We start from the raw sequence: 20,101 nt of genomic DNA, 5'->3' as shown, positions 1-20,101 counted from the left end.
TCAGCAGGGGGAAAAATGCAGATCTGGACTTGATAAGTAAAAGCAGATCTACACAATGGTTACATGTTAAAGCTCTGCAATTAATGGAGACCATAAACAGTTCAAGCAGCCAGCACTGCAGTGGTCTCTTCAGAATAGGTTTTACTCTGAGCAGAGCAGAGATCAGGAAATGGCTATTTCACAAAGAATAAAAATATAACCTTGTAATTCTAATGTGTGTTTATGTTTTTTTGTTTTTTGTTTAAGTGGCAGGGCAGTGTAAAGTGGCAGTTCCATGTTAATAAACCTTGCTTAGGGAAAAAAATAAAATAGTTGCTAAGCCATGGTAAGTAATTAGCCTTTTAGCATCCCCTTTCTTCAAGAATGCTTCCTCCTGTGCTGGTTCTTTTAAATAGCCCCAGTCCTGGCTGCCTTTGTTGGGCTTGGAAATTGTTCACATATGAGAGAAATTAAGCTCTCATTTAACAGAGACACATGCCTGTCAAGACCAGAGGAACAAAGACTAGTCCCTGGGGCCTGTTCAGCTCCCAGAGGCTGCCACTCATTCTGTTAGCAATGCTTACCCTTTACAGAATGTGTATAAAACCCAATAAATCATTTCATCTGCTGTGCGTAATACACAAGAGCTCTAACCATTTTTCAAAGTGTTTCCTCCTTCTTATACAACTTCTCAGCTAGTTAGTTAAATTAAAAAAAAAAAAGACCTTTTGTTTATTTTTTTTTCAAAATACAGTAAGACTTCTTTTTAGTCGAAAAGGTAATGAGAATGTTCCTAAACACTGGCATAAACAAAAAGGCAGGATCTCCTTAGATTTCTTCCCAGATACCTTTCCTGCATTATATGATTAATCCTTAGAACACTCATTTTATGAATTACCAGTACATCTCTCAGCTGCTTTTAAATGTGGATTCAGAAGCTAGCTCTGGCAAAAATAAATAAAAATAAAAATAACTAAGGGACAGAATGGGGAATACTTGCTGTCCTATTTAAATTCATTACATTTTGCCCCTTTGGAACACACAGCCAACAGGGTGGAGAATAACAGCCAGCTCTTTTTACTAGGAAAGTGAAATGGCCTTCGTATAGACCCAACCAAAATACCCGTTCACCCCTTCACACGTTCTCATTTCCAAAGAAAATATAACGTTCTTTGACCCTTCTTAAGGAGAGAAGACAACTTTCGTTACCTTTTATATAGAAATCTTCTCTGCATTGTCCCTACCTCATTCCCTCACCTACTCTTCCTCCTAGGGTAAAATATGGAGGCTATGCTAAAAAAGTAACGATCAGACTTTGAAAGCCTTCCAGTTTAGACTTATTCTGGGGAAATAAGAATCTGTCCATAATTATTAAAATAAATACTTTAATCGAAAGTAAAATGTTTTTTAACCTGACTGTTATATATAGAGCAAACTTACCAACGAGTTACTCCAGCAATCTTTGTACAGGAACACTGGGAGTTCCAGGGCTGACAGCTTCAATGCCTGAGATGCTGTGGACCCCAAAATACTAAGAAGCTGGTAGCACAAGGAACTTCACCTTGCTCAGCAGGGGGAAAAATGCAGATCTGGACTTGATAAGTAAAAGCAGATCTACACAATGGTTACATGTTAAAGCTCTGCAATTAATGGAGACCATAAACAGTTCAAGCAGCCAGCACTGCAGTGGTCTCTTCAGAATAGGTTTTACTCATATCCAGTTAGATACTAGTCAGATGTATTCAGATGTGCAACTGGCACAAATGTTTTGTGCAAACACAGATAACTGTGCATGTGCCTTAGTATAAAAGAAAAAAAATAGAAGTTCATCAGACTCTTTTACATTCATTTTTATGTATAATTTCTGAAGGATTTATCATTTTTCAAATAATAATTTATTTTCATTTTAAATCACAAATCACATCCTGCAGGCCTTCGCAGATGCAGATGTCAGAATGTGGTAGTACGACAAAATTAATTAAATAACCCTTGAAAAAATAAAACAAAGTTTATTTATAAAAAATGACATTAAGGTGAACTGCCTAATAAGAACATGGATTTGCTTAAATAAAACATTATATAGCTCTGTTTTAGATTCATCCCTAAAGCCCTGAAAGATATTAGAATTTTAGTGAGTAATTACCCTATTTACTTCAAACAAAATGGGAGGAAATCGGAAAACCATATTAAACTCTACCACACATCAGAAATGAAATTCTCTCGTTTCTTATCTTGCAACCCAATAAATAAATTGTAGTTGGAAAATTTATTAGGACTAGAAGATGAAACCTAACAAGCTAGAAATGAGGAAATGGCCAAAAGAATATCCAAATCAACATTATGCTTCAAGCAGTAAACCCACTTCTAGGAAGCATAACCAGGAACTCTCCCCTTCAGAGCTTAATAGTTTTCAGGTAGTCCGAACCACACTCAGCACCACCTCCACAGTCAGACAAAGTTCTAACTACATAACACATCTCTCTTCAAACGAAAATGCAACACTTGGGGTGAAAACAAGAGAGACTAGGAAAAGGTGTTATATGCTATATATGCCACTGACATAATACTGCACTGGGATGCTGTAATTTCCTGCAATTAATACTTTAGCAAAGCTATAAGGATTTTTTCCCCAAAATTATAATATTTCAGTTGCAACACTAAAATTAAGTTTGTGTCACCCTTTCCATTATATAGCCCTATGCCAGGAGTTTGTCATTGGCTACAGAAATGTGTTAGGTGTGGCCTGAAAGCTGGCATTTATAGGCCCTCTTCCTAAATGTGTTTTCCTAAAAATCCCCATAGCTATCATTTCATGTGGCAGACATTACAAGCCATCACAATACCCCAGAAAAAAAAAACATGAATTTGACCTCATAATTCAAAACCTTTCGATGGTTTAAAATGCAAACATTGCTAAGTGGACATGGCTTATGCTGTGGCCAGACATGACATTTGCCTGAAAGCTTTCTATGCAAGACTACCTAGTTCTCTCCATTTGCTAAGGACCAGAATTAATTCCCGTCATCTAGAATTACAGAAGGGTAGAGTCAAGGAATTTCAGCAACAATTTTGTACCATAATCCTTGTTCTAAATGAAAAGAAAATGAGAATTAGTACAGAAGAATGATTTGCCAGAGGTCCTGTACTTACCAGCAAAAAAAAAAAAAAGGCTAGGCACAGATTTCCTAAATCCAAGTCTAAGCTTCTTTCTGCTACTCTATGCTTTTCTCATACTATGTTGTCTCCCAGTAGGGACTGCATACCTTCAATAGAAGGAAGAACAAGTTCTGCTCAAAGCAGATCAGTAACCATCTCTGCATCTTCTCTTTTCCTGGACTTGAAATCATGGCCTCCCTGAGCCAATGGGAACATACAAGTCTATGGAATTAATTCAGTGTCCTAGATAAAGTTGGTTAAGAAACTGAATAAGAAATGGGCAGGCACAAAATTTAGTAAAACAGCCTGAATGCATTAGGATGATATATATCTGCATATTTTTTTCCAGCTACCTGGAGACCTTGTTGTTTGTTGTTTTTGATTAACTGGAAGCTCTACTTAAGTAACCAGAAATTAGATATGACAGTCAAGCTGCAAGATTTGATAATTCATTGGTGATCACAATCTATTCCAGAGGTGATCACAAGATAAAAGGATAGATGCTTGCTCCTTTTCTGTTACCTACATTTTTAGAAGTGAAATATTAATAACAATAATGTTAATCATAAAAGCAATACATTCTCTTCCAGTCTTTTTATAAATGACTATTTTTATGTAGTTGAGATTATACTGTACTTACATTATTGTGTTCTAGGGATTCTGCCTAATGTTATTTGTAAGCATTCTCACAAATCATTAATATAATTTTTAACAGTCTATAACAGCCCATCACATAAATATACCATAATAAATTTATTAATTTTCTAATATTGGATAACAGGGTTCTTTCAATGTAAATTAAACATTTTTAACTAATTTTTTTCTTATACAAAAGCAATGTGTTAGAAAAAAATTTAAAAACTAAACTAAAATAAGAAATTATAGTTTAACTGTAATTCCACTATAGTTCTAAGACATTTGCCTTAAACACTGCACTCTTAACTATTTGAGACAGACAGTGTATCACAAATCCAAGTCTTTACAGTCAGAGCCCAGTCTTATTTAGAAGAAAAGATACTGTGTTGATATGGAGGCCAGGGTGCTAAACATAGAGTTTAGGTTACCTCCTCTACTGGACTATCAATGATCTGAACTTCCCTCCCACAAGAAATCTCTAGGAATTTCAAAGATGTACTTCCACTCTAAAACAGAGTCATGAAAGGGCTTTGTCAGAGACCACAGTATCTAATGATCTACAATAGAACGAAATTCAACAACCTTAACAGAAAAACAGTTGTCGTATGGAAGCTAATCTCAAGAGCCCAACTTCATCGTTCTTTGCCCTGGTTTCCACCCTTGCCTTATAGGTATATCAGCCAAGTGCTAGAAGTCCTTCAATAGTAGATTATATGTTGCTCTATCATTGTGGATCTGACCTAGTCTACCTGATCCTCTAAGACCAGATTCTGGATAAACTCAATAATGAATACTAATATCTCATTTTTGTCTGCTCCTCTGGGCTTTTCCACAAATGTCATCTCCACTCCATTTGGCCCTCAAACATAAAATCTAGAAACCTGAGTCTGCATCAAGTATCACAAAGAATTACAGAGAGGAAGGTAGAGAAGAAAACTCGGAACTAGTTTTTCCTTTTCTCATCACTAAGCAAGGTGAGAGCTCCCTATCCATGTGTACTTTCTTCCTCTCCATCATCTTCTGCTATTATTAAGTTCATTCTCCTACCACTAAATCCACACTGATTCTTTCAAACTACAGCTTCCAGCTACTAAACTGATTATCTCGGAGCTATCTCGACATTCATTGTTCTCACTGAAATGCAGGTCGGGAGGAAGAAGATGGGGCTGACAGCCACAGAATGAATAAAGGTCCTTTAGGACAAACAAATACCTGAACCAACAGCTGGAGATCCTTCCTGTCCTTGAAGTTTCAGGTCCCTGACTGCCTCCTCAGACACCACTCAATTATACTAATCCTGAAGTGCCCTGTATTTAACTAATTCTCTAGATATTAATGAATGACTACTTCTGCCACATTCAGCTTAAAAAAAAAACACCAAACTAGGATTTACTTCATCTTTTATCAAGCAACAGTACAAAGGAATGATTTTCCATTTGGGTAACTGGTTTGTGACGCAATCACAACTTTTGAAAGGTAATTAGGTTATTAGGTAATTAAAGCTAAAATCGGTTTTCTTAGTCCCCCCTCCCCCATTTTCTATGAATAATGCAACTAAAGAATGTATAGGAAGAGCCATCATTTGTGTGGCCGAGAGATAAATGATGCCATGACAGTACAAACTAAGCTGAGCCTACTGGAGTGCTTTAGAATAGTTTGTCCGCCTTGTCAACCTGTTCAAGCATGGCCAACTCAGCCTGCCTGAGAGCCCTTTCCATTTGCACTAATCTCAGCCATTGTAGAAAATTCATTTGTAGATGTTTTAAGAGAAAAACCGTCACCAAAGTGTGCATTTAACAAAAGTTATGATTATGTTCTCACTGAGGATGGACTTTACCCTTTGTTCTGCCCTGTGAATTCCTTGACTTTCGTTGTTTAATGTTACAGCTTTAACATTTCCTTAATGAACTGGGTAGTGGAATGAATTCAGCATCTTACAGTGAGGCATTACACCTTTTGCATCATTTATTTTCTTTTATTTTTAACAAGTAAAAATATCTTACTCTAAACATTAATAACTTTGAGTGGGAATTACCTTATGTGAATTAAAAATGGTTATGTCAGTACATCCCTTCAGAATTTAAAAAATATTTCCCTGTGCTATATCAAGTGTCACACAGTATATCAATTTTTATTTCCCATCTCTCAAGTCTGGTATGCATACTGTTTAACTTCTTAAATTCTAAGTATAGACATAATTCACAAAAGCTGGGCAAATGCTTGACTTACAGGAGATGGTATACATAAGATTTATATGAACAACTTTATTTTAAACAAGAAGGACTTTTGCATTTTGTGCTGCTACATCACATAATTTCATCTGTGTTTTTTAAAAAAGGCTATAAAATAAATTGGAAAGGTTCATTTACTATCTCTCTAACTTCACAAGCACTATTGATCTAATAGTGCGAAAGGTGAGAATTTGACCCTATTTTCCAGAATAAAATGCTATGCTCCCTTTTAGACAATCTCCAAGCAGCTCTGTCTAATTTTTGGCCAACCATTTTTGAGTGCCTGATAAACCTTACTCTCTTCTCAGTGACAACTTAAATACCTCTCATTTGGCAGCCAAAGAAAATTGTTGCTCTTTCTTTTCTTCTAGATTACCATGATGATAATAATTGATTAAAGTGCATATACATTGATTACCCTATATTCACATCACTAATTTGTGGGTTCTAATTATGAATGTGTATATAGCTACAAACATGCTTATACATGCAGATACAAAATATATACTTATATGTTTCTCTATAAGGGACTCTGGAATTATTCCTGTATCTAGAACACAACAACAATAACAATGACAGTAACAGATATTATGCATTGAGGACTTACTAGGGGCTTTATACGATGATCTTCAATCAGCTAGTAAAGTACATGAAATGCAAGCTCAGAGACATTACATACCTTGTCTCTCAGCTGGTAAGTAGCAAACAAACATAGAGCTAATAAACAGAAGAACTGGAATTTAAATTTTGATTCAATTGTCTCCATTACCTGTGCTGGTTCTATAAAAATTTTAAATTACATACACTCTGAAATAATACATCTTATCCTCTATACCTTCTAGTTATATGTACAAATGTAGCTGAAAAATGCATTCACGTTCATATATTCTTCATGCATGTCAAGATGTAGTCAATTTCATGGAGAATTTTTTTTTTTTAAAAAATTTTAAAAGACAGGTTGATTTCCTGGATCAAAATTCATCCTGTTTAGGTAATAGAAGTCAAATGTATCTGAGAATTTATTTTCTAAAAGTTTTTGTAATTATGAAAAACAATGCTTCATTTTTATTTTAAATGCTTCCCCCAAAGGCACAAATCTGATATCAGTACATTCCTGTCTTGCCAATATACCCATATGTAAATACAAATCAAGTTATAAGAACTAAATTTATTAAAATTGTTTGAACCATGATTCATTACATACTTTCTGGCTATTAAGTAAAATAGCTATGACCAGAGTCAAAAGTATATTTTAACTGCCCAAAAATTATTTGTTTAAGCTATGCCCAATCTTCACTCTATAGATAGGAAGTAGGTAGGTAGATAGGTAGTAGGTAGGTAGGTAGGTAGGTAGGTAGGTAGGTAGGTAAGTAGGTAGGTAGGTAGGTAGGTAGATAAATAGATAGTCTAAACAACTGAGAGTCCACATTTAATCATTTAATCTGCATTACTTGTATAAAGCAGTATTTCTCAATCCTGATTGCCCTCTAGAATCACCTAGGAAGATTTTAACAGTCACAGGAAGATTTTAATTAAATCAGAATCTCTGGATGAGACCTAGGCATCAGTATTTTTAAAAGGCTTCCAAGTAATTACAAGGTACAACCAAAGTTGAGAACCACTGGCGTCAAATGCTGTCACTCACTGTTCACTTATGTCAGCTGGAGAAGATAGCTGCAAAAAATAATATTGACATTAAAGGTGACTGACCTTCAATATAGAGACATACCACTTTAAAGCCCCCAGAAAGTAATATAATCAACTATCTAAGGAGTTTATATGTAAATACCAGAAGAGTCACTCAGCCATGAATCCATTTCATACTACACTACAAAAAGATTCCAATTATGTTCTTTTTATCTCTTTCCTTGTGGGTATGTACCCACAGTTGTAGTAGTTCTGGGATATAAACCGATTCTAATAACAAATCTTCCATTTTTCCCCATTTAGGAATAAAGAAGATGTAATGAGATTTTAGATGTTATATACTACTATCCACATTTTACAAACCAGGAAACTAAAGTGCACTAAGATTTATTCAAGTCACGAAAAGGACAAATTGAGACACAACCTGAAATGCTGAAAATAGTACTAGACTAGAAAGTTGAGTTCCACTCATGGCTCTGACAATATTTACCTTTTTAAGCTTGGAAAAATCTATGGTCTGTGCCTCAGTTTCCTTATGTAAAGTCAAGGCTTTAAACTAGAGAAAGTGTCCCAAAGAAATTTCAAAGAAAAACAAAAGTGGGGACTTATATATATTTGGAAACTTTTTATTTCACCAAATAAAACTACTGGAAAATAAAAGAAACAAAGTTCATGTCATTTATTATCACCTTTGCTTCATAAAAAGAAAGGGCATTTGAATTCCAAAGAAAGTAGAAAAATCATAATCTCAGAATTATTTTTAAGTCTAGCTTAATGATAAACTCACTGTATTGTTGTCCAACAGGAATAGCTACCCACCCAACCCCCAAAGTAAATGAGAGAATCATTAGGACCTCTAGGTGACGTTTCCAAGTTTAACATTCTGTGAAAGTAGAAGCAGGGTAGTAGTGATGAACATTTAATACCAGCAGTGCTCTTTCAAGGGTTTGTCAAAATTCCATCATTAAAGAACTACCTTCATAATTTTTGCCTTATCCAAATACCTAATTATTATTTGCTTATGGTGGTTATTTAAATTGACTTTTTTTTTCTTAATTACATTTATTTCAAAAGGAAACTTTGTATGACTATCTCAAATAGAAAACTAACATCACTTGTAATAAATAGAAGATAACCAGATAACTATGAAAATAAAAGTTTTATTTAAATTTTGGTTAAACACTATTGCCTCCAAAGTCTCTGAGACTAAGATGATCTCTCTCTCCCCTACAAAGAGAGATTAGCACGTCCTAGAAAGGTATTAAAGACTACTAACACTAAACAGAGCCCTCAAATGTAATCAGAGAGATCCAGAAAAATTTGAGAAGAGATGCCTTTTCTCAGGAGGAGTGATTCGATGTTGTATAATGTCACATGCTGGCACCACCTGGATCATCTGCCACTCTGCTCCATACCCTCCTGCCTCTGGATACTCTCCCTCTTTGGCTAATCCAAGAAAGCAACAGAGACATTTGTTTCCCTGAATTTTTAGTACCATTAGTTTGCAAGAGAGCAGGGGAGTGGAATCTGAGGGATAAGCACAAGTAGATACGATAGAGAAAGGAGGGTCAGCTAGAAGGAGCTGAGGAGATTGAAGGATAGTGCCTGAAAAGCATTGAGATTCCCCACCAGCTTCTGGTCTGCTGAATGAGATCTTTGCCACAAGGCCACATTTAGAAAGCAGATAATAAGCTGATTAATAATTCCATATAGTAACTCACAGGATCTGGTCAGGTACTAGATCCACTCCAACTTTAACAAGCAGTCTAGCATGGTTAACTAACACAAAGTTTCTGATCCATAATAATAATATATGTTTTTAGTTGTGAAGGCTCTTGCTATTCATGAATTATAGCAACTTTACCTATTCTTTATAATTCAGAATTTTCACTATTAAAGTGTTTGAAGCAAGCTATGGAGCATCTATCATTACTTTAAAAGTTAATTAGATTACATAAAAGAAATAATTAGATTTGCATTTTTATCTTGGTTTTAAACTTCCAAAGAAGATCACAACAGTCTGCCTGTGGGCAATTAAAAACAGCATACAGCAGAAAAATAGAGGAGAGAGGGTCTGTTTTTCCTGGCTAATTCATGATTGAAGATAGAATTACAAAATATTTTAAGGGCTTGCTAAAGCTAGGGGCTAATCCTAAACTTCTAAGCTTTGTTTATAACCCTCATTTCATTGCAAAAGAGTATTAGATACATGTACAGTGCCAATAGAAGTATCAAATTACTTCCAATGTGTTTATTTGGTCCTTTCAGAGGGTGTTGGACAGAGATCCTTTACCTGATCAATAACACACAAAAAAAGACTATTCACTAGAGCCAAAACAGAAACATTGTAATTGCTTTTTGTTTATCAGTGTTAAATACAATTAACAAAGAGATACAACATAAGACAGACGGACTGTGTAAGACTGGAAGGCTCCTGACTTCCCTCAGTCTTTCCTTTGGCTGCTCCAGCCTTCTCCGAAAGACAATAAATGCAAGGTCTGGCTCTTAAAATTAGAGGTCAATTAGATACTTAATGATGAAGCATATCTTCAAATATATATCTATTATTATTATCCTAGCAAAAAATTAATTAACCAGGTCATGCAGGCCATGAAGGCTAATGTACAAGGTAATTATTTCTGATCTTTAGACAACTACTTCACATAAATGGTAGTCTTTATTCTACTCAGCAGATACCTGAAATGCCTATAGTTAATCATATCGAAGGAAACAAAAGGCAAGGTTTATCTCCTTAAAAGGTGAGAGTACATCTCAAATTATTCTATTTAATGGTTTGCGAACAATCATCTCCTTGCTTATAATATTAATATTAATATCTCTTCTGGTTAACATTTTCTTCAAGAAGCTTCAGTGAAGAGATAAATGTTTGGTTTTATAAATAAGCAGCATGTATTACAACATTTATCTCTTCAGTGAAGCTTCACTCTACTATTAAGGGTATTTGAGAATTTTTCATATGTAGTGTTTTCCGTTTTGGTTGTGATTTATTCCTGTGTGCTATTTGTATATTTTGTTTGTCTCTGTGTGTTTGTCACACATGGAAGAGCACCATTAAATGTGTGTTCTCTTTTCTTCTTGAAGAAAATATCTGCAAAGCAGCATCAATGACATTTAGTTCAGGCATTCTACAGATTGAGTTGGCCATTTAATGCATAGATTAGAAGATGAAGGGAGGGGAATTAATATTGTATATTAACTATAAAGATTAACAAAGAGCTAAGAATCTCAAGTTTCACAAGTACACCCAGAAAGGTAGATGTGTATGAGTTGACTAAATCATTGGCCCAGGAAGCCAACGCCCAAATAAAATCCCAACCAGCCAGTCCATTCTTTAGAGACCATTTTTGTTTGATCAGCAATGTGAAGAAAGGACACTGCCTGTACAGCACACAATACAAGCCACTTGACTAACTATAAAACTGGGGTCTGAAGGGCCATGAATAATTGGACAATACCATTCATGCCTGGAGAAGTAAGTTTCTTACAAAGATATTTTAATGTGCTGAACTCTCTTACAAAGATTACGTTCTAGCAGCATAATGCCATCGTTAAATGTGTCCCTATAGGCATGCTATCAAAACCAAAAAATATGGTATGTTGTATCCATAAGAATATCTTCTATAGATTCAAAAACCATGGTGTGGCCACATGAAGTTAGATAGATAAATATGTGGATGGATTAAGAAATCAGAATATATAAAATATTTTCTGTTTTTCTTAGACTAGACTTATATATATAATCTTTGATTAAAATACTGCAAATATGCTTTGGTATGTCCAATGGATTAAAAGTGAATTTTGTTTACTAGACAACAAACATAACTCATAAATAAAATGCTCCAAGAGATTGGCTAGGATACTATATAGTGCAATGAGTAATAGAAGGTGGATGAAATTATCTGTCCTTTGGAATTACAGCATGAGAATCAACATTCCCAAATCCAAGGATCCATATTCCATGACCTATTAGTTTTGCTTTCCATAGAGTTGATGAAAAACTGTGCTACTTCGGTTCTGGAAATATCAAAAATGTCTAACTTTTTCTGGCCTCCATATCAGGGAAATTACTTAATATGTAATAAATTAGAGGAATCACCATTTTCCCCAAAGCACAGAGGGATTTAAATTCGCTAAGCAAAGAGTCTCCTGAAAGATCTGTTAATATTAAAGCATTTTAATAACCATTTAAAGTTATTAACCTGATTTGTTGATGGTAAAAATTGACTCATCAAAAATATAAAAACATTAGTTCGCAATATCATTCATCTTACTTTTTCAACATGGTTCACATGGCCTTAAAAGTATGTCTTTAAAAGTTCAGTTAGGATTTACTACGGCAAAATTATGTTAAAAATTACATTTTAGAAAGGAAAAAATATATAAATGAAAAGATTTTAATTGCAGACATGTTTTAAATGACAGCAAATAAGATAAGCCTATAAAATAGCATTACAATACTATCTTAATTGTGCATTTTCCTATTCCTAATGAAAAATCCTGCCTTTACATTTGTACAAACCATTCAGGTTTTCATTTATTTTCACTATAATAGGCCCAGATGTGTTTGTGTGTGGTTGTTACCAAAGGTTAGACAGTCTTCCCTTTCTTTCTATTACAGTTTGCAAATTCCAAAACAGTACTAATTCAGAAGTCAGCATTCTAAACTAGAAGTAACGAACAATCTCGAATGTAACCACCTGATACTCATGATCCATAGCCATTTGCCATGGCTTAACCTTGCTGACCATGTTAACTAATAGGTTCCAAGACTCGAGGTTTTAAAAGAAAAAAGGTCAAATTTACTATAATTGTCTCTGTATTCCTTTGCTTTCAGAAGAGAAGCTAGGGTTTGTATTTATCATCAACTCTTTGTTATATTTTGTTTTCAAAAAGGAGAATGATTCTTTCATGATAGAAAAACATTTAAAGCATGTCTTAAATCTCATATTTTGCTGAAAAAATATATTAAAATTAGCCCAACAATAATCTCTCTCCTAAATTTGATCATATCTATGGCTTGTCAAAAGCCATTTTTGAAAATACAGTTAACCCTTCCAAAAAAATAACTTAAAGTCTGAATATCAAATATCTGCTTTTTAAGTGTCAGAGATGAATATGTTTTGTGTAAGGAATATTTTTCAGCATTTGAAAAATTCTTTGAATGGTCTCATACTGATAAGATAAATACTGACAAGATACACAGTGAAGCAGGACAGAACGAACTGTAAATACAGGTTATTGCTTCCTCTTATTTTTTAAAATATGAATTCTTGTTACAAAGAATCCTATATTTCTAAGATGAATGTAACTGACATTTTGAATCTCTCTAAGATTTTATAATTTATACTGCTGGGATCAAGTGTTGACTAGCTTCAGTTTTTAAAAATTTAAACAAAGGAAAATATCTACAAATGTTAAAAGCAATTAAACTCCAATTAGAAAATTTGAAAAAACAATTTTCCCATCTTCTCAAATTGAACACTCTGATGAATAATATTTTAAGATCAAGTTCTAGATTCCTGAAAAAGACATCAATTTCATGTAGTCAAGTTATAACTATGAAATCATATATAATCAATAAATACTAAAAATATTTCATAAAAATACTCTGAAGTGATTTATTTGCTATTCATCTGAGAACCTAAGTACCACAGAGCAGACATCAATTAAGTCAGCCAGTTAATTTAAACAACATTGAACTAAGAAGTGAAATATATTCAAAATAAATAAAGAAGTAAGTAATAAAGAAGTAGTAAAAACATTAATAATAAGTGACTGTTATGGGAACATCTCAGGGAACTTCTTCCATTCATGCTCTACAAATATGAGAAACAGAACTAAATGATCAGGTTATTTAACACCTACTGAGTTCTTAGAGAGGGATCTAGAGAAAAATGTAGGAAGCCACAGGCTAAAAATCTTGACCTTAGCAGTAGGAGACACACTAAAAATTCTAATAAGGGCAGAACAAGGGAACACCTGGACAGTTATTTAATTAAGGATCTCAGCATGAGTTATAAAAGAGATATCAGGATGAGAAATTATTCCAAGATTTAATTGTAAAGGCCTACTGTCAAAAATGCCAGAGACATCCCATTTCCTCTATATGTGAGCTCTTTATTTTGAAATATATAGACTTGAGTACGGAATACAGAATCAGATCTATTTTAAAACAACAACGACAACAATGAAACACTGGTTAAAACCTCCTAGTGAAGATAGCCGGACAAAATGCCTAATTAGGTACTGGTACTTCTTCAAGCACTAAATTGGTACTCTAAACACAATGACTACTACCTGGAACACTAAGAATGATTAACAAAATGAAGCAAGGATCTAAGTTAAAGTCAGTGGCTTTTATCAGTGAGGTAGAAGATTAGAGTGAGCTACAACTTTATGTAAATGATTTTTTTAAAAAATATATAGGAAAATATATTAACCTCAAGGAAAGGAATAAAATAATTCAGAATATATTGCTCTCACTAGGCTGAATCACAGATCTCAGTGACTAGAAATACCCACAGCAATCAAGAATATCCACAGAGGCTGTGGTGGGAACATATAACTCTGGAATCAGTATTCCCAAAGATTAATCACCAGACAACCAGTTCTTTATTCTATGGCTTTCTGGAAGTCATGTACCTACGTTCCTATTCAAAAATGGAGACTGTTTTCTTTCCTACCTCAAGTAGCTGTTAGTTGAATTGACCATCAAGTGTCTAATAGAATAAGAGAAATCAAAATTCCTTCCCAGACCACTGTCATTATGATCTATATATTATGTTACCCTGCCACAACAAAGAAGGGAATTTCTAAATTGTTACGATTAGTCAGAAACAAGTTATTCTTCCTTTTTAGACTATAAGCTCCTTGAAGACAATTATTCATTAATCTTTATTTTCCCTCGGCATCTAACAAAAATGCAATTAATATCTGTTAAAGAACAAATTAATTATTACCAACCTTTTCCCAGGTCATAAGGTTCATCTCATAATTGGTCCAATTAGACAGTCTAACAAATAAACAAACATAAGCTTCTCCCCATGATACTATTAAATGGCAACATACAAAGCAGGAATTAGTTTGTGACAATAAAAATAGCATGTGTACACTACCTTGGAAACCATTAGGTTTCCACTAGATTGTGTTAGGCAAATGGCAGAAATTAAGAAGATACGGTTTTTTTCTGCTTATGCATCACATCAGAAAAGAATGCTTTGACTACCACTTAGTCGATATTGCCTACATCCACTTATACAATTGTATACAACATCCTTGAATAGCAACCGTATGTATTGGTGCTATTTATAAGAGAGGGGTGTATTTGCAGCATTTTAAATTCCATTTTCAAGGAGGAAAGTATCTAAGTCTAATCAGAAGAGAGTAATAAAATACACTGACCTGGATCTGTTGCTGCAGGAGATTAATTTTGTGCTGCTGTTGCAGAAGTTGCTGCTGTTGTCTTGCAATCTATCAGAAATAAAGTTTCATTAAGTTAAAATGAAATGCTTACACCTTTGCCATTACTTCAGGTATCCCTTCTGGTATTATAAGAATATTTTACTGCACTTCTATGTGAAAGAGTTCCTATAAAATGAGAGAGGCAGAATCAGAAAGTTGGAGAAAAGGGAAAATCTCAAACAGGTGCCATTTTTCTGCTTACCCCTGACTCTTTATCTGTAGGTAAAAACTACCCCTTGTATTACATTCGTAAGCAGTTGATTATATCTGTACTGGTCACCTGGAAAGAATGGGAATTCTGCAATCTGATCCTTGGAGAATAAAGATGGAAAAACGCTGGCTATATTTTTCTAAAGAGCTTAATTTGGATGTAAAAAGTAAAATCTGTGAGCAAATACGGGAAAGAACGTTCTATTAATTATAATATGGTCGACTTTAATGAAATCTTTTCTGATGTAAAGACTTTCATAACTGATAAGACAAATAGCATCAAGAGAGTGCCAAAATAATAATACAGCAAAAAGTCAAAAATCTATCTCTTTTTGTTGATGTGATACATAAAGTGGTTTTTAAAATAAAATTTAACATTTATCCATTTTTCCTTTTTAGGGTAATGTATTAATTTTACAGTATAGGATACACATACAAGTGTTATATTCCCTTGCTTCATCCAACAATCAAATTCAACATCTTAACACATCATCTGGTCTATGAAAAAAAATATTAACCATTTAATGCAAGCCCTATTGAGGACTGAATTTGCCCCTCAGGAAAGCAAACTTCTTTGGGATAATGGTTTTTACTATAAAACAAGAGTTAGGCATCAGGCTGCTTATTGCCTCAAAAGCTGAGCTGCTATAGCTTAAAGCCCAGGGGGTTGCCCCTTAGTGAGAACATGCTCAATCCAACCAAAGTAGCCAGAGAGAAAAGTGGCCAAAGAGGACTTAGAAGTACTTGGTTTAGTGGTGCCCTATAGGCAAAAGTTACGGTTTTTTTCTTCCTATTTCTTCTAGTCCCGAAAGCTAATATTCTAGAATGGGCAACGCTGGAAGTAGAAATGAACATATGCTTCCTGAGTCTTTCTGAATCTTTAGCCTAGAGCAGAGGGAAACATCCAAACTACATTTTCATTCAGCAGAAGATGAGAAAATAGCAATCGGTTCCCAATTGTTGCTTTAAGGTTTCTGGTGATGACTGGTTCATACTGAAAGTCATGATAAAGTTGCCCCTAACATAGGCTACAGTTTGAGTAATGGGACCATTCCTCCCCCAAGCTTTATAAGCAAAATGGAAACAGTATTTAATCAGGTTGGAAAGATCCACTTTGCTTGTTACCATTCAAATCAGAAGTGGACAACTCACTCTGCCGCTCTAGGTATAGATGCTGAATCCTCTGCATATTTATTTCTTCTTAGTAAACCAGTGAAACACCACTAGGCATCTAATATTGATGGTCCCTCCTAAATGATAAAGTGCTGCATAGAAATGCATCCAGAACACCACAGTGCAATTACTATCATCCACTCTAGACGTATGGGTTTGACACAGTGAAGTATGGTACATAAGCACCATGTGGCTCAAATTCTGAATTTTATTTGCCAATCGGTTGAGCTACATGCTCGCTTCATTGAGCATGACAACCTAGTTTTAAGTGTCATTTAATTTTCATTTTGAAATATAATTACAAAGTGTTCACTGTAAGATATCACTCGTCTGCAAATGTGTCAAGATTAATTTGTGCTAGCTTATTCACAAGTGTCAATAGTTAATTACTGTGTCATCTCTGGATGGCTAAATGACATTCTAACTTCTGATTTTTTACAGTGTTCCTTTATGTTATTTTCCATTAGAGGCTGAGTCCATATTCCTACATGTGGGCAAATATTCAAGCATATAAAATACCAGACGTCACAACTCATTAAAATCAACAGAGCATATATCGCTCTATATACCCCTATAAAATACATTTAACTGAAAAGATAATTCCAGTAATAATGTCAGATTCCTAAAAACTGCACATTAATTTGGGTCTGTCTGATCTAAAGCATCAGGGACTTCTCTATAGGATTGCTGTTGTTAGCTTAATGTACTCTTATGAGACAGGAAAAACATTTGGAAAGGTGATTTATTTTTTAAAAGATATACATTTAAATTTTGTTATTTTTTCTTCTTTCTCACTTCTAAATCAATGAAGTCAAATTCTTATAGGAGACATGTGCTAATTTGTTTTTGATGATTTACCTATGCTATAAATAGAGTGACCATATAATTTAGCATCCAAACCAGGACAATTTTGCAAGGCGTGGGGGAAAATTAAAAACCAGGACAATTTTACATGGAGTGGGGGAAAATTAACACTTACTCTGGAAAACAGACATTAACCAGGGCTATTTTGGGAAAACTGAGATGTATGGTCACCCTAGTTTAAAGTCAAGGAAAATCACTGGACCAGTGGGCTGAAAAATCCTCACCATTTTTCTAGACCTTCATTTTCTGAATGGAAAGAGTAAGTCCTAGAGAGAAGCAACTTACTCGTGGTTAAGTTACATTGGGAATATATGCGCTGCCTACATGAATAAGTACCCCTGAATAATTAATCAAATCCAAATGTTCTGGAACAATGTTATTTCTTTTATGCCCAGTTGCTATGATGCCTTTGTCCTCTACATATGCCCTCGGTATACTTAAAGACTCTGGATTTCCAGAATGCTTCTTTCCTTCTTTTTTTAAGAATGCTCATGACAAATAAACCAATCAATGCGATTACTCGCTGAGCTTGGCACATTCCACATCTCCAGTTCGTCAGCTCCTTTTGCAGGGCTCACCTGTTCTTGCTGTTGGCGAGCAAGGTCCATTTGCTGCCGTTGTTTCTCAATTTGAGAGGCTGCCAGTTTTTTCTGTTCATCATGCGCTGCCAGAAGCTGCTCCCGTAAACTGATCAGCTGGGTAATCATGGTAGAGAGCTGCCGTTCTTTTTCTGCTAGGCTCTCAGGTGTACCTAAAATGGAAGCAAGAAGATATCTCACAAGTTAGAAAAAAGTCTGAATGAACTGAGGAAAGGGTGAGAGGGGGGCAGATTTAGAAAGCGACTACCTTAATACACTTAAGATCTAGGACAATAACCAGAGGTCATTGTGAGTGCAGGAACACTACAGAGTAGGAATGGAATGAATGCTAGGTTAGTCATTAACCTTGCCAAGAAAAAGTATTGTCCCCAATAAAATTCTCACTCATTCTTCCCTCTCACTCTTTAAAACAAAACAAGACAAAAAGCAGAACTACTTCCCCTTTTCTATACCTTTCACCACACTCTCCCCTCCCCCGAATTATCTGATCAAGCAACAAAACCGACGATATTTAGTACTAAAAATTAGAAACCATGCATTGTATTAATATTCTTTAGCCACCTCTATGCTCAGTGATCAACACAGGTGCTTAATAAATGTTATTTTAAGGAATTTTCTGATCATTGCCTTTATAAAATTTTTTTCTTGTGCAACGATCTGTTTCTGTAGCTCAGAAGTCAGGGGTCACTCTCTTGGCCATGGAAAGAGTCCTAGAGGGATAGAGAAAATAAAACTGCCTTGCCTCAGGTAAGAAAGGGTTGAATCTGATTTTTTTATTTCCTTCCTGTGAGGAGATCAAGCTAAAGTTCCCAAGTTCATCCTTAAAGGCAACAATGTTGCTTGTGGGACTCCCTCAACCCTTTGTCATTTGTCATCCTTCAAAGGGAAAACACATTCGAGGTTGAGAAGGTTATGCATGAGGATGTGCTGTTTAATGAATATGATGTCAGCAGACACTTATGGTATGCACTAATGGTGCTGCACAGTCTTTTTGTGGGCAAATTGCACAGCTCTCCTAAGTAAAGGGTACAGAATCTTTTGTGAATCTAAATTAGAGCGTTTTACTACAGCATAAGATAAGGATTTCAACCCACTGTATTTGAGCCATGCAGGTTTCATTATAAAGAAATGATCTATGATTTGAAAGCTTTTCAGAAAGATGCCACCAGCTGTCAAAGGGGACAAAGATTGTTGATTTCTGTGTGTGGGGAAGAAGAGACTTCCAATCTCCTTATGAAACCATCTTCATTCTTACAAGAAGTCTCTAGGGTAATCTGGGAAACTAAAAATATTTTAACTAGTTGCAAAAAAATAAAATAAAATAAAAATATTTTAATTAGGAGTGGCCGTATTTTCTGAGTGGCCCATGGAGAAAGGGAGCCTCCAGCAGATGCTGGCTGGCACTTGTTAGTACCTGATTCCCACATGGTAAGACTGATGTCAGCAGCGAAACTACAACATTTACGACTACCTTGAGATTCTCAATGTCAATCCAAGTCCTAAACAAACAAACTGTCAATATCTCATATCCCTTAAAGATTCACTGAGCTGAATGATGGCCTAAAGTTGAAATTAAAAGAAAAATCAGACAGTTGAGATGATGTTGGAAAATGTATTCCACTGATAAGGGAACAAATATTGTATCAAGGATAGTGACCAGCTGTCTTTCTAGCTACTCAAATTGATTTTTTTTTTAAAGTTTCTATTTCAGTGATAGAAATTTCAGCTTAGTAAAAGAAAGAAGTTCTTCATCCAGAAGCATTAAAATACAAAAGCAGGTTCCCAGAGGGGATCATAAAATTTATTCTAAAGTACCACAAACTCAACTAATATGTACATTTATTTACATATAAAGATATAAAACAAATATGAAATTAATTTCTTTACTCATTTAATTAATTTTTAATTTAAAAATTTCCTGAATGGCACCTATATGTCAGATACTATATCAAGAACTAAGGATACCAATACCAAGGAAAGAAAAAGCAGAGAGTTCCCTACTCTCATGCAATTTGTAGTCCATAGTGGGGGGACACCTTAATTAAGTAATCACACATATAAAGATAAACTACGACTAAATAAGACTTACAAACAATACAGATGTTTGGTATGGGAGAGGTGTTT

The 20,101-nt window shown here is 34.7% G+C and overlaps 1 protein-coding gene across 3 annotated transcripts in view; it reads right to left on the bottom strand.

Annotated features, from left to right (window-relative positions):
* SOX6 (SRY-box 6) overlaps window positions 1-20,101 on the bottom strand; it is a 394,559-nt gene that overhangs the window by 169,513 nt on the left and 204,945 nt on the right. For all 3 annotated transcript variants that reach the window (XM_025046393.1, XM_025046391.1, XM_025046392.1), the window contains exons 5-6: window positions 17,957-18,129; window positions 15,072-15,140 (exon numbers count right to left, since the gene is read on the bottom strand). In XM_025046393.1, the coding sequence (XP_024902161.1) occupies window positions 15,072-15,140; window positions 17,957-18,129 (242 nt within the window). The remainder of the gene's footprint in view (window positions 1-15,071; window positions 15,141-17,956; window positions 18,130-20,101) is intronic.

Source organism: Pteropus alecto, unplaced genomic scaffold (genome assembly GCF_000325575.1).
Source record: "Pteropus alecto unplaced genomic scaffold, ASM32557v1 scaffold120, whole genome shotgun sequence".
NCBI lineage: Eukaryota > Metazoa > Chordata > Mammalia > Chiroptera > Pteropodidae > Pteropus > Pteropus alecto.
The sequence above is the reverse complement of the archived record's forward strand: the minus strand, read 5'-3'. Positions and strand labels throughout refer to the sequence as shown.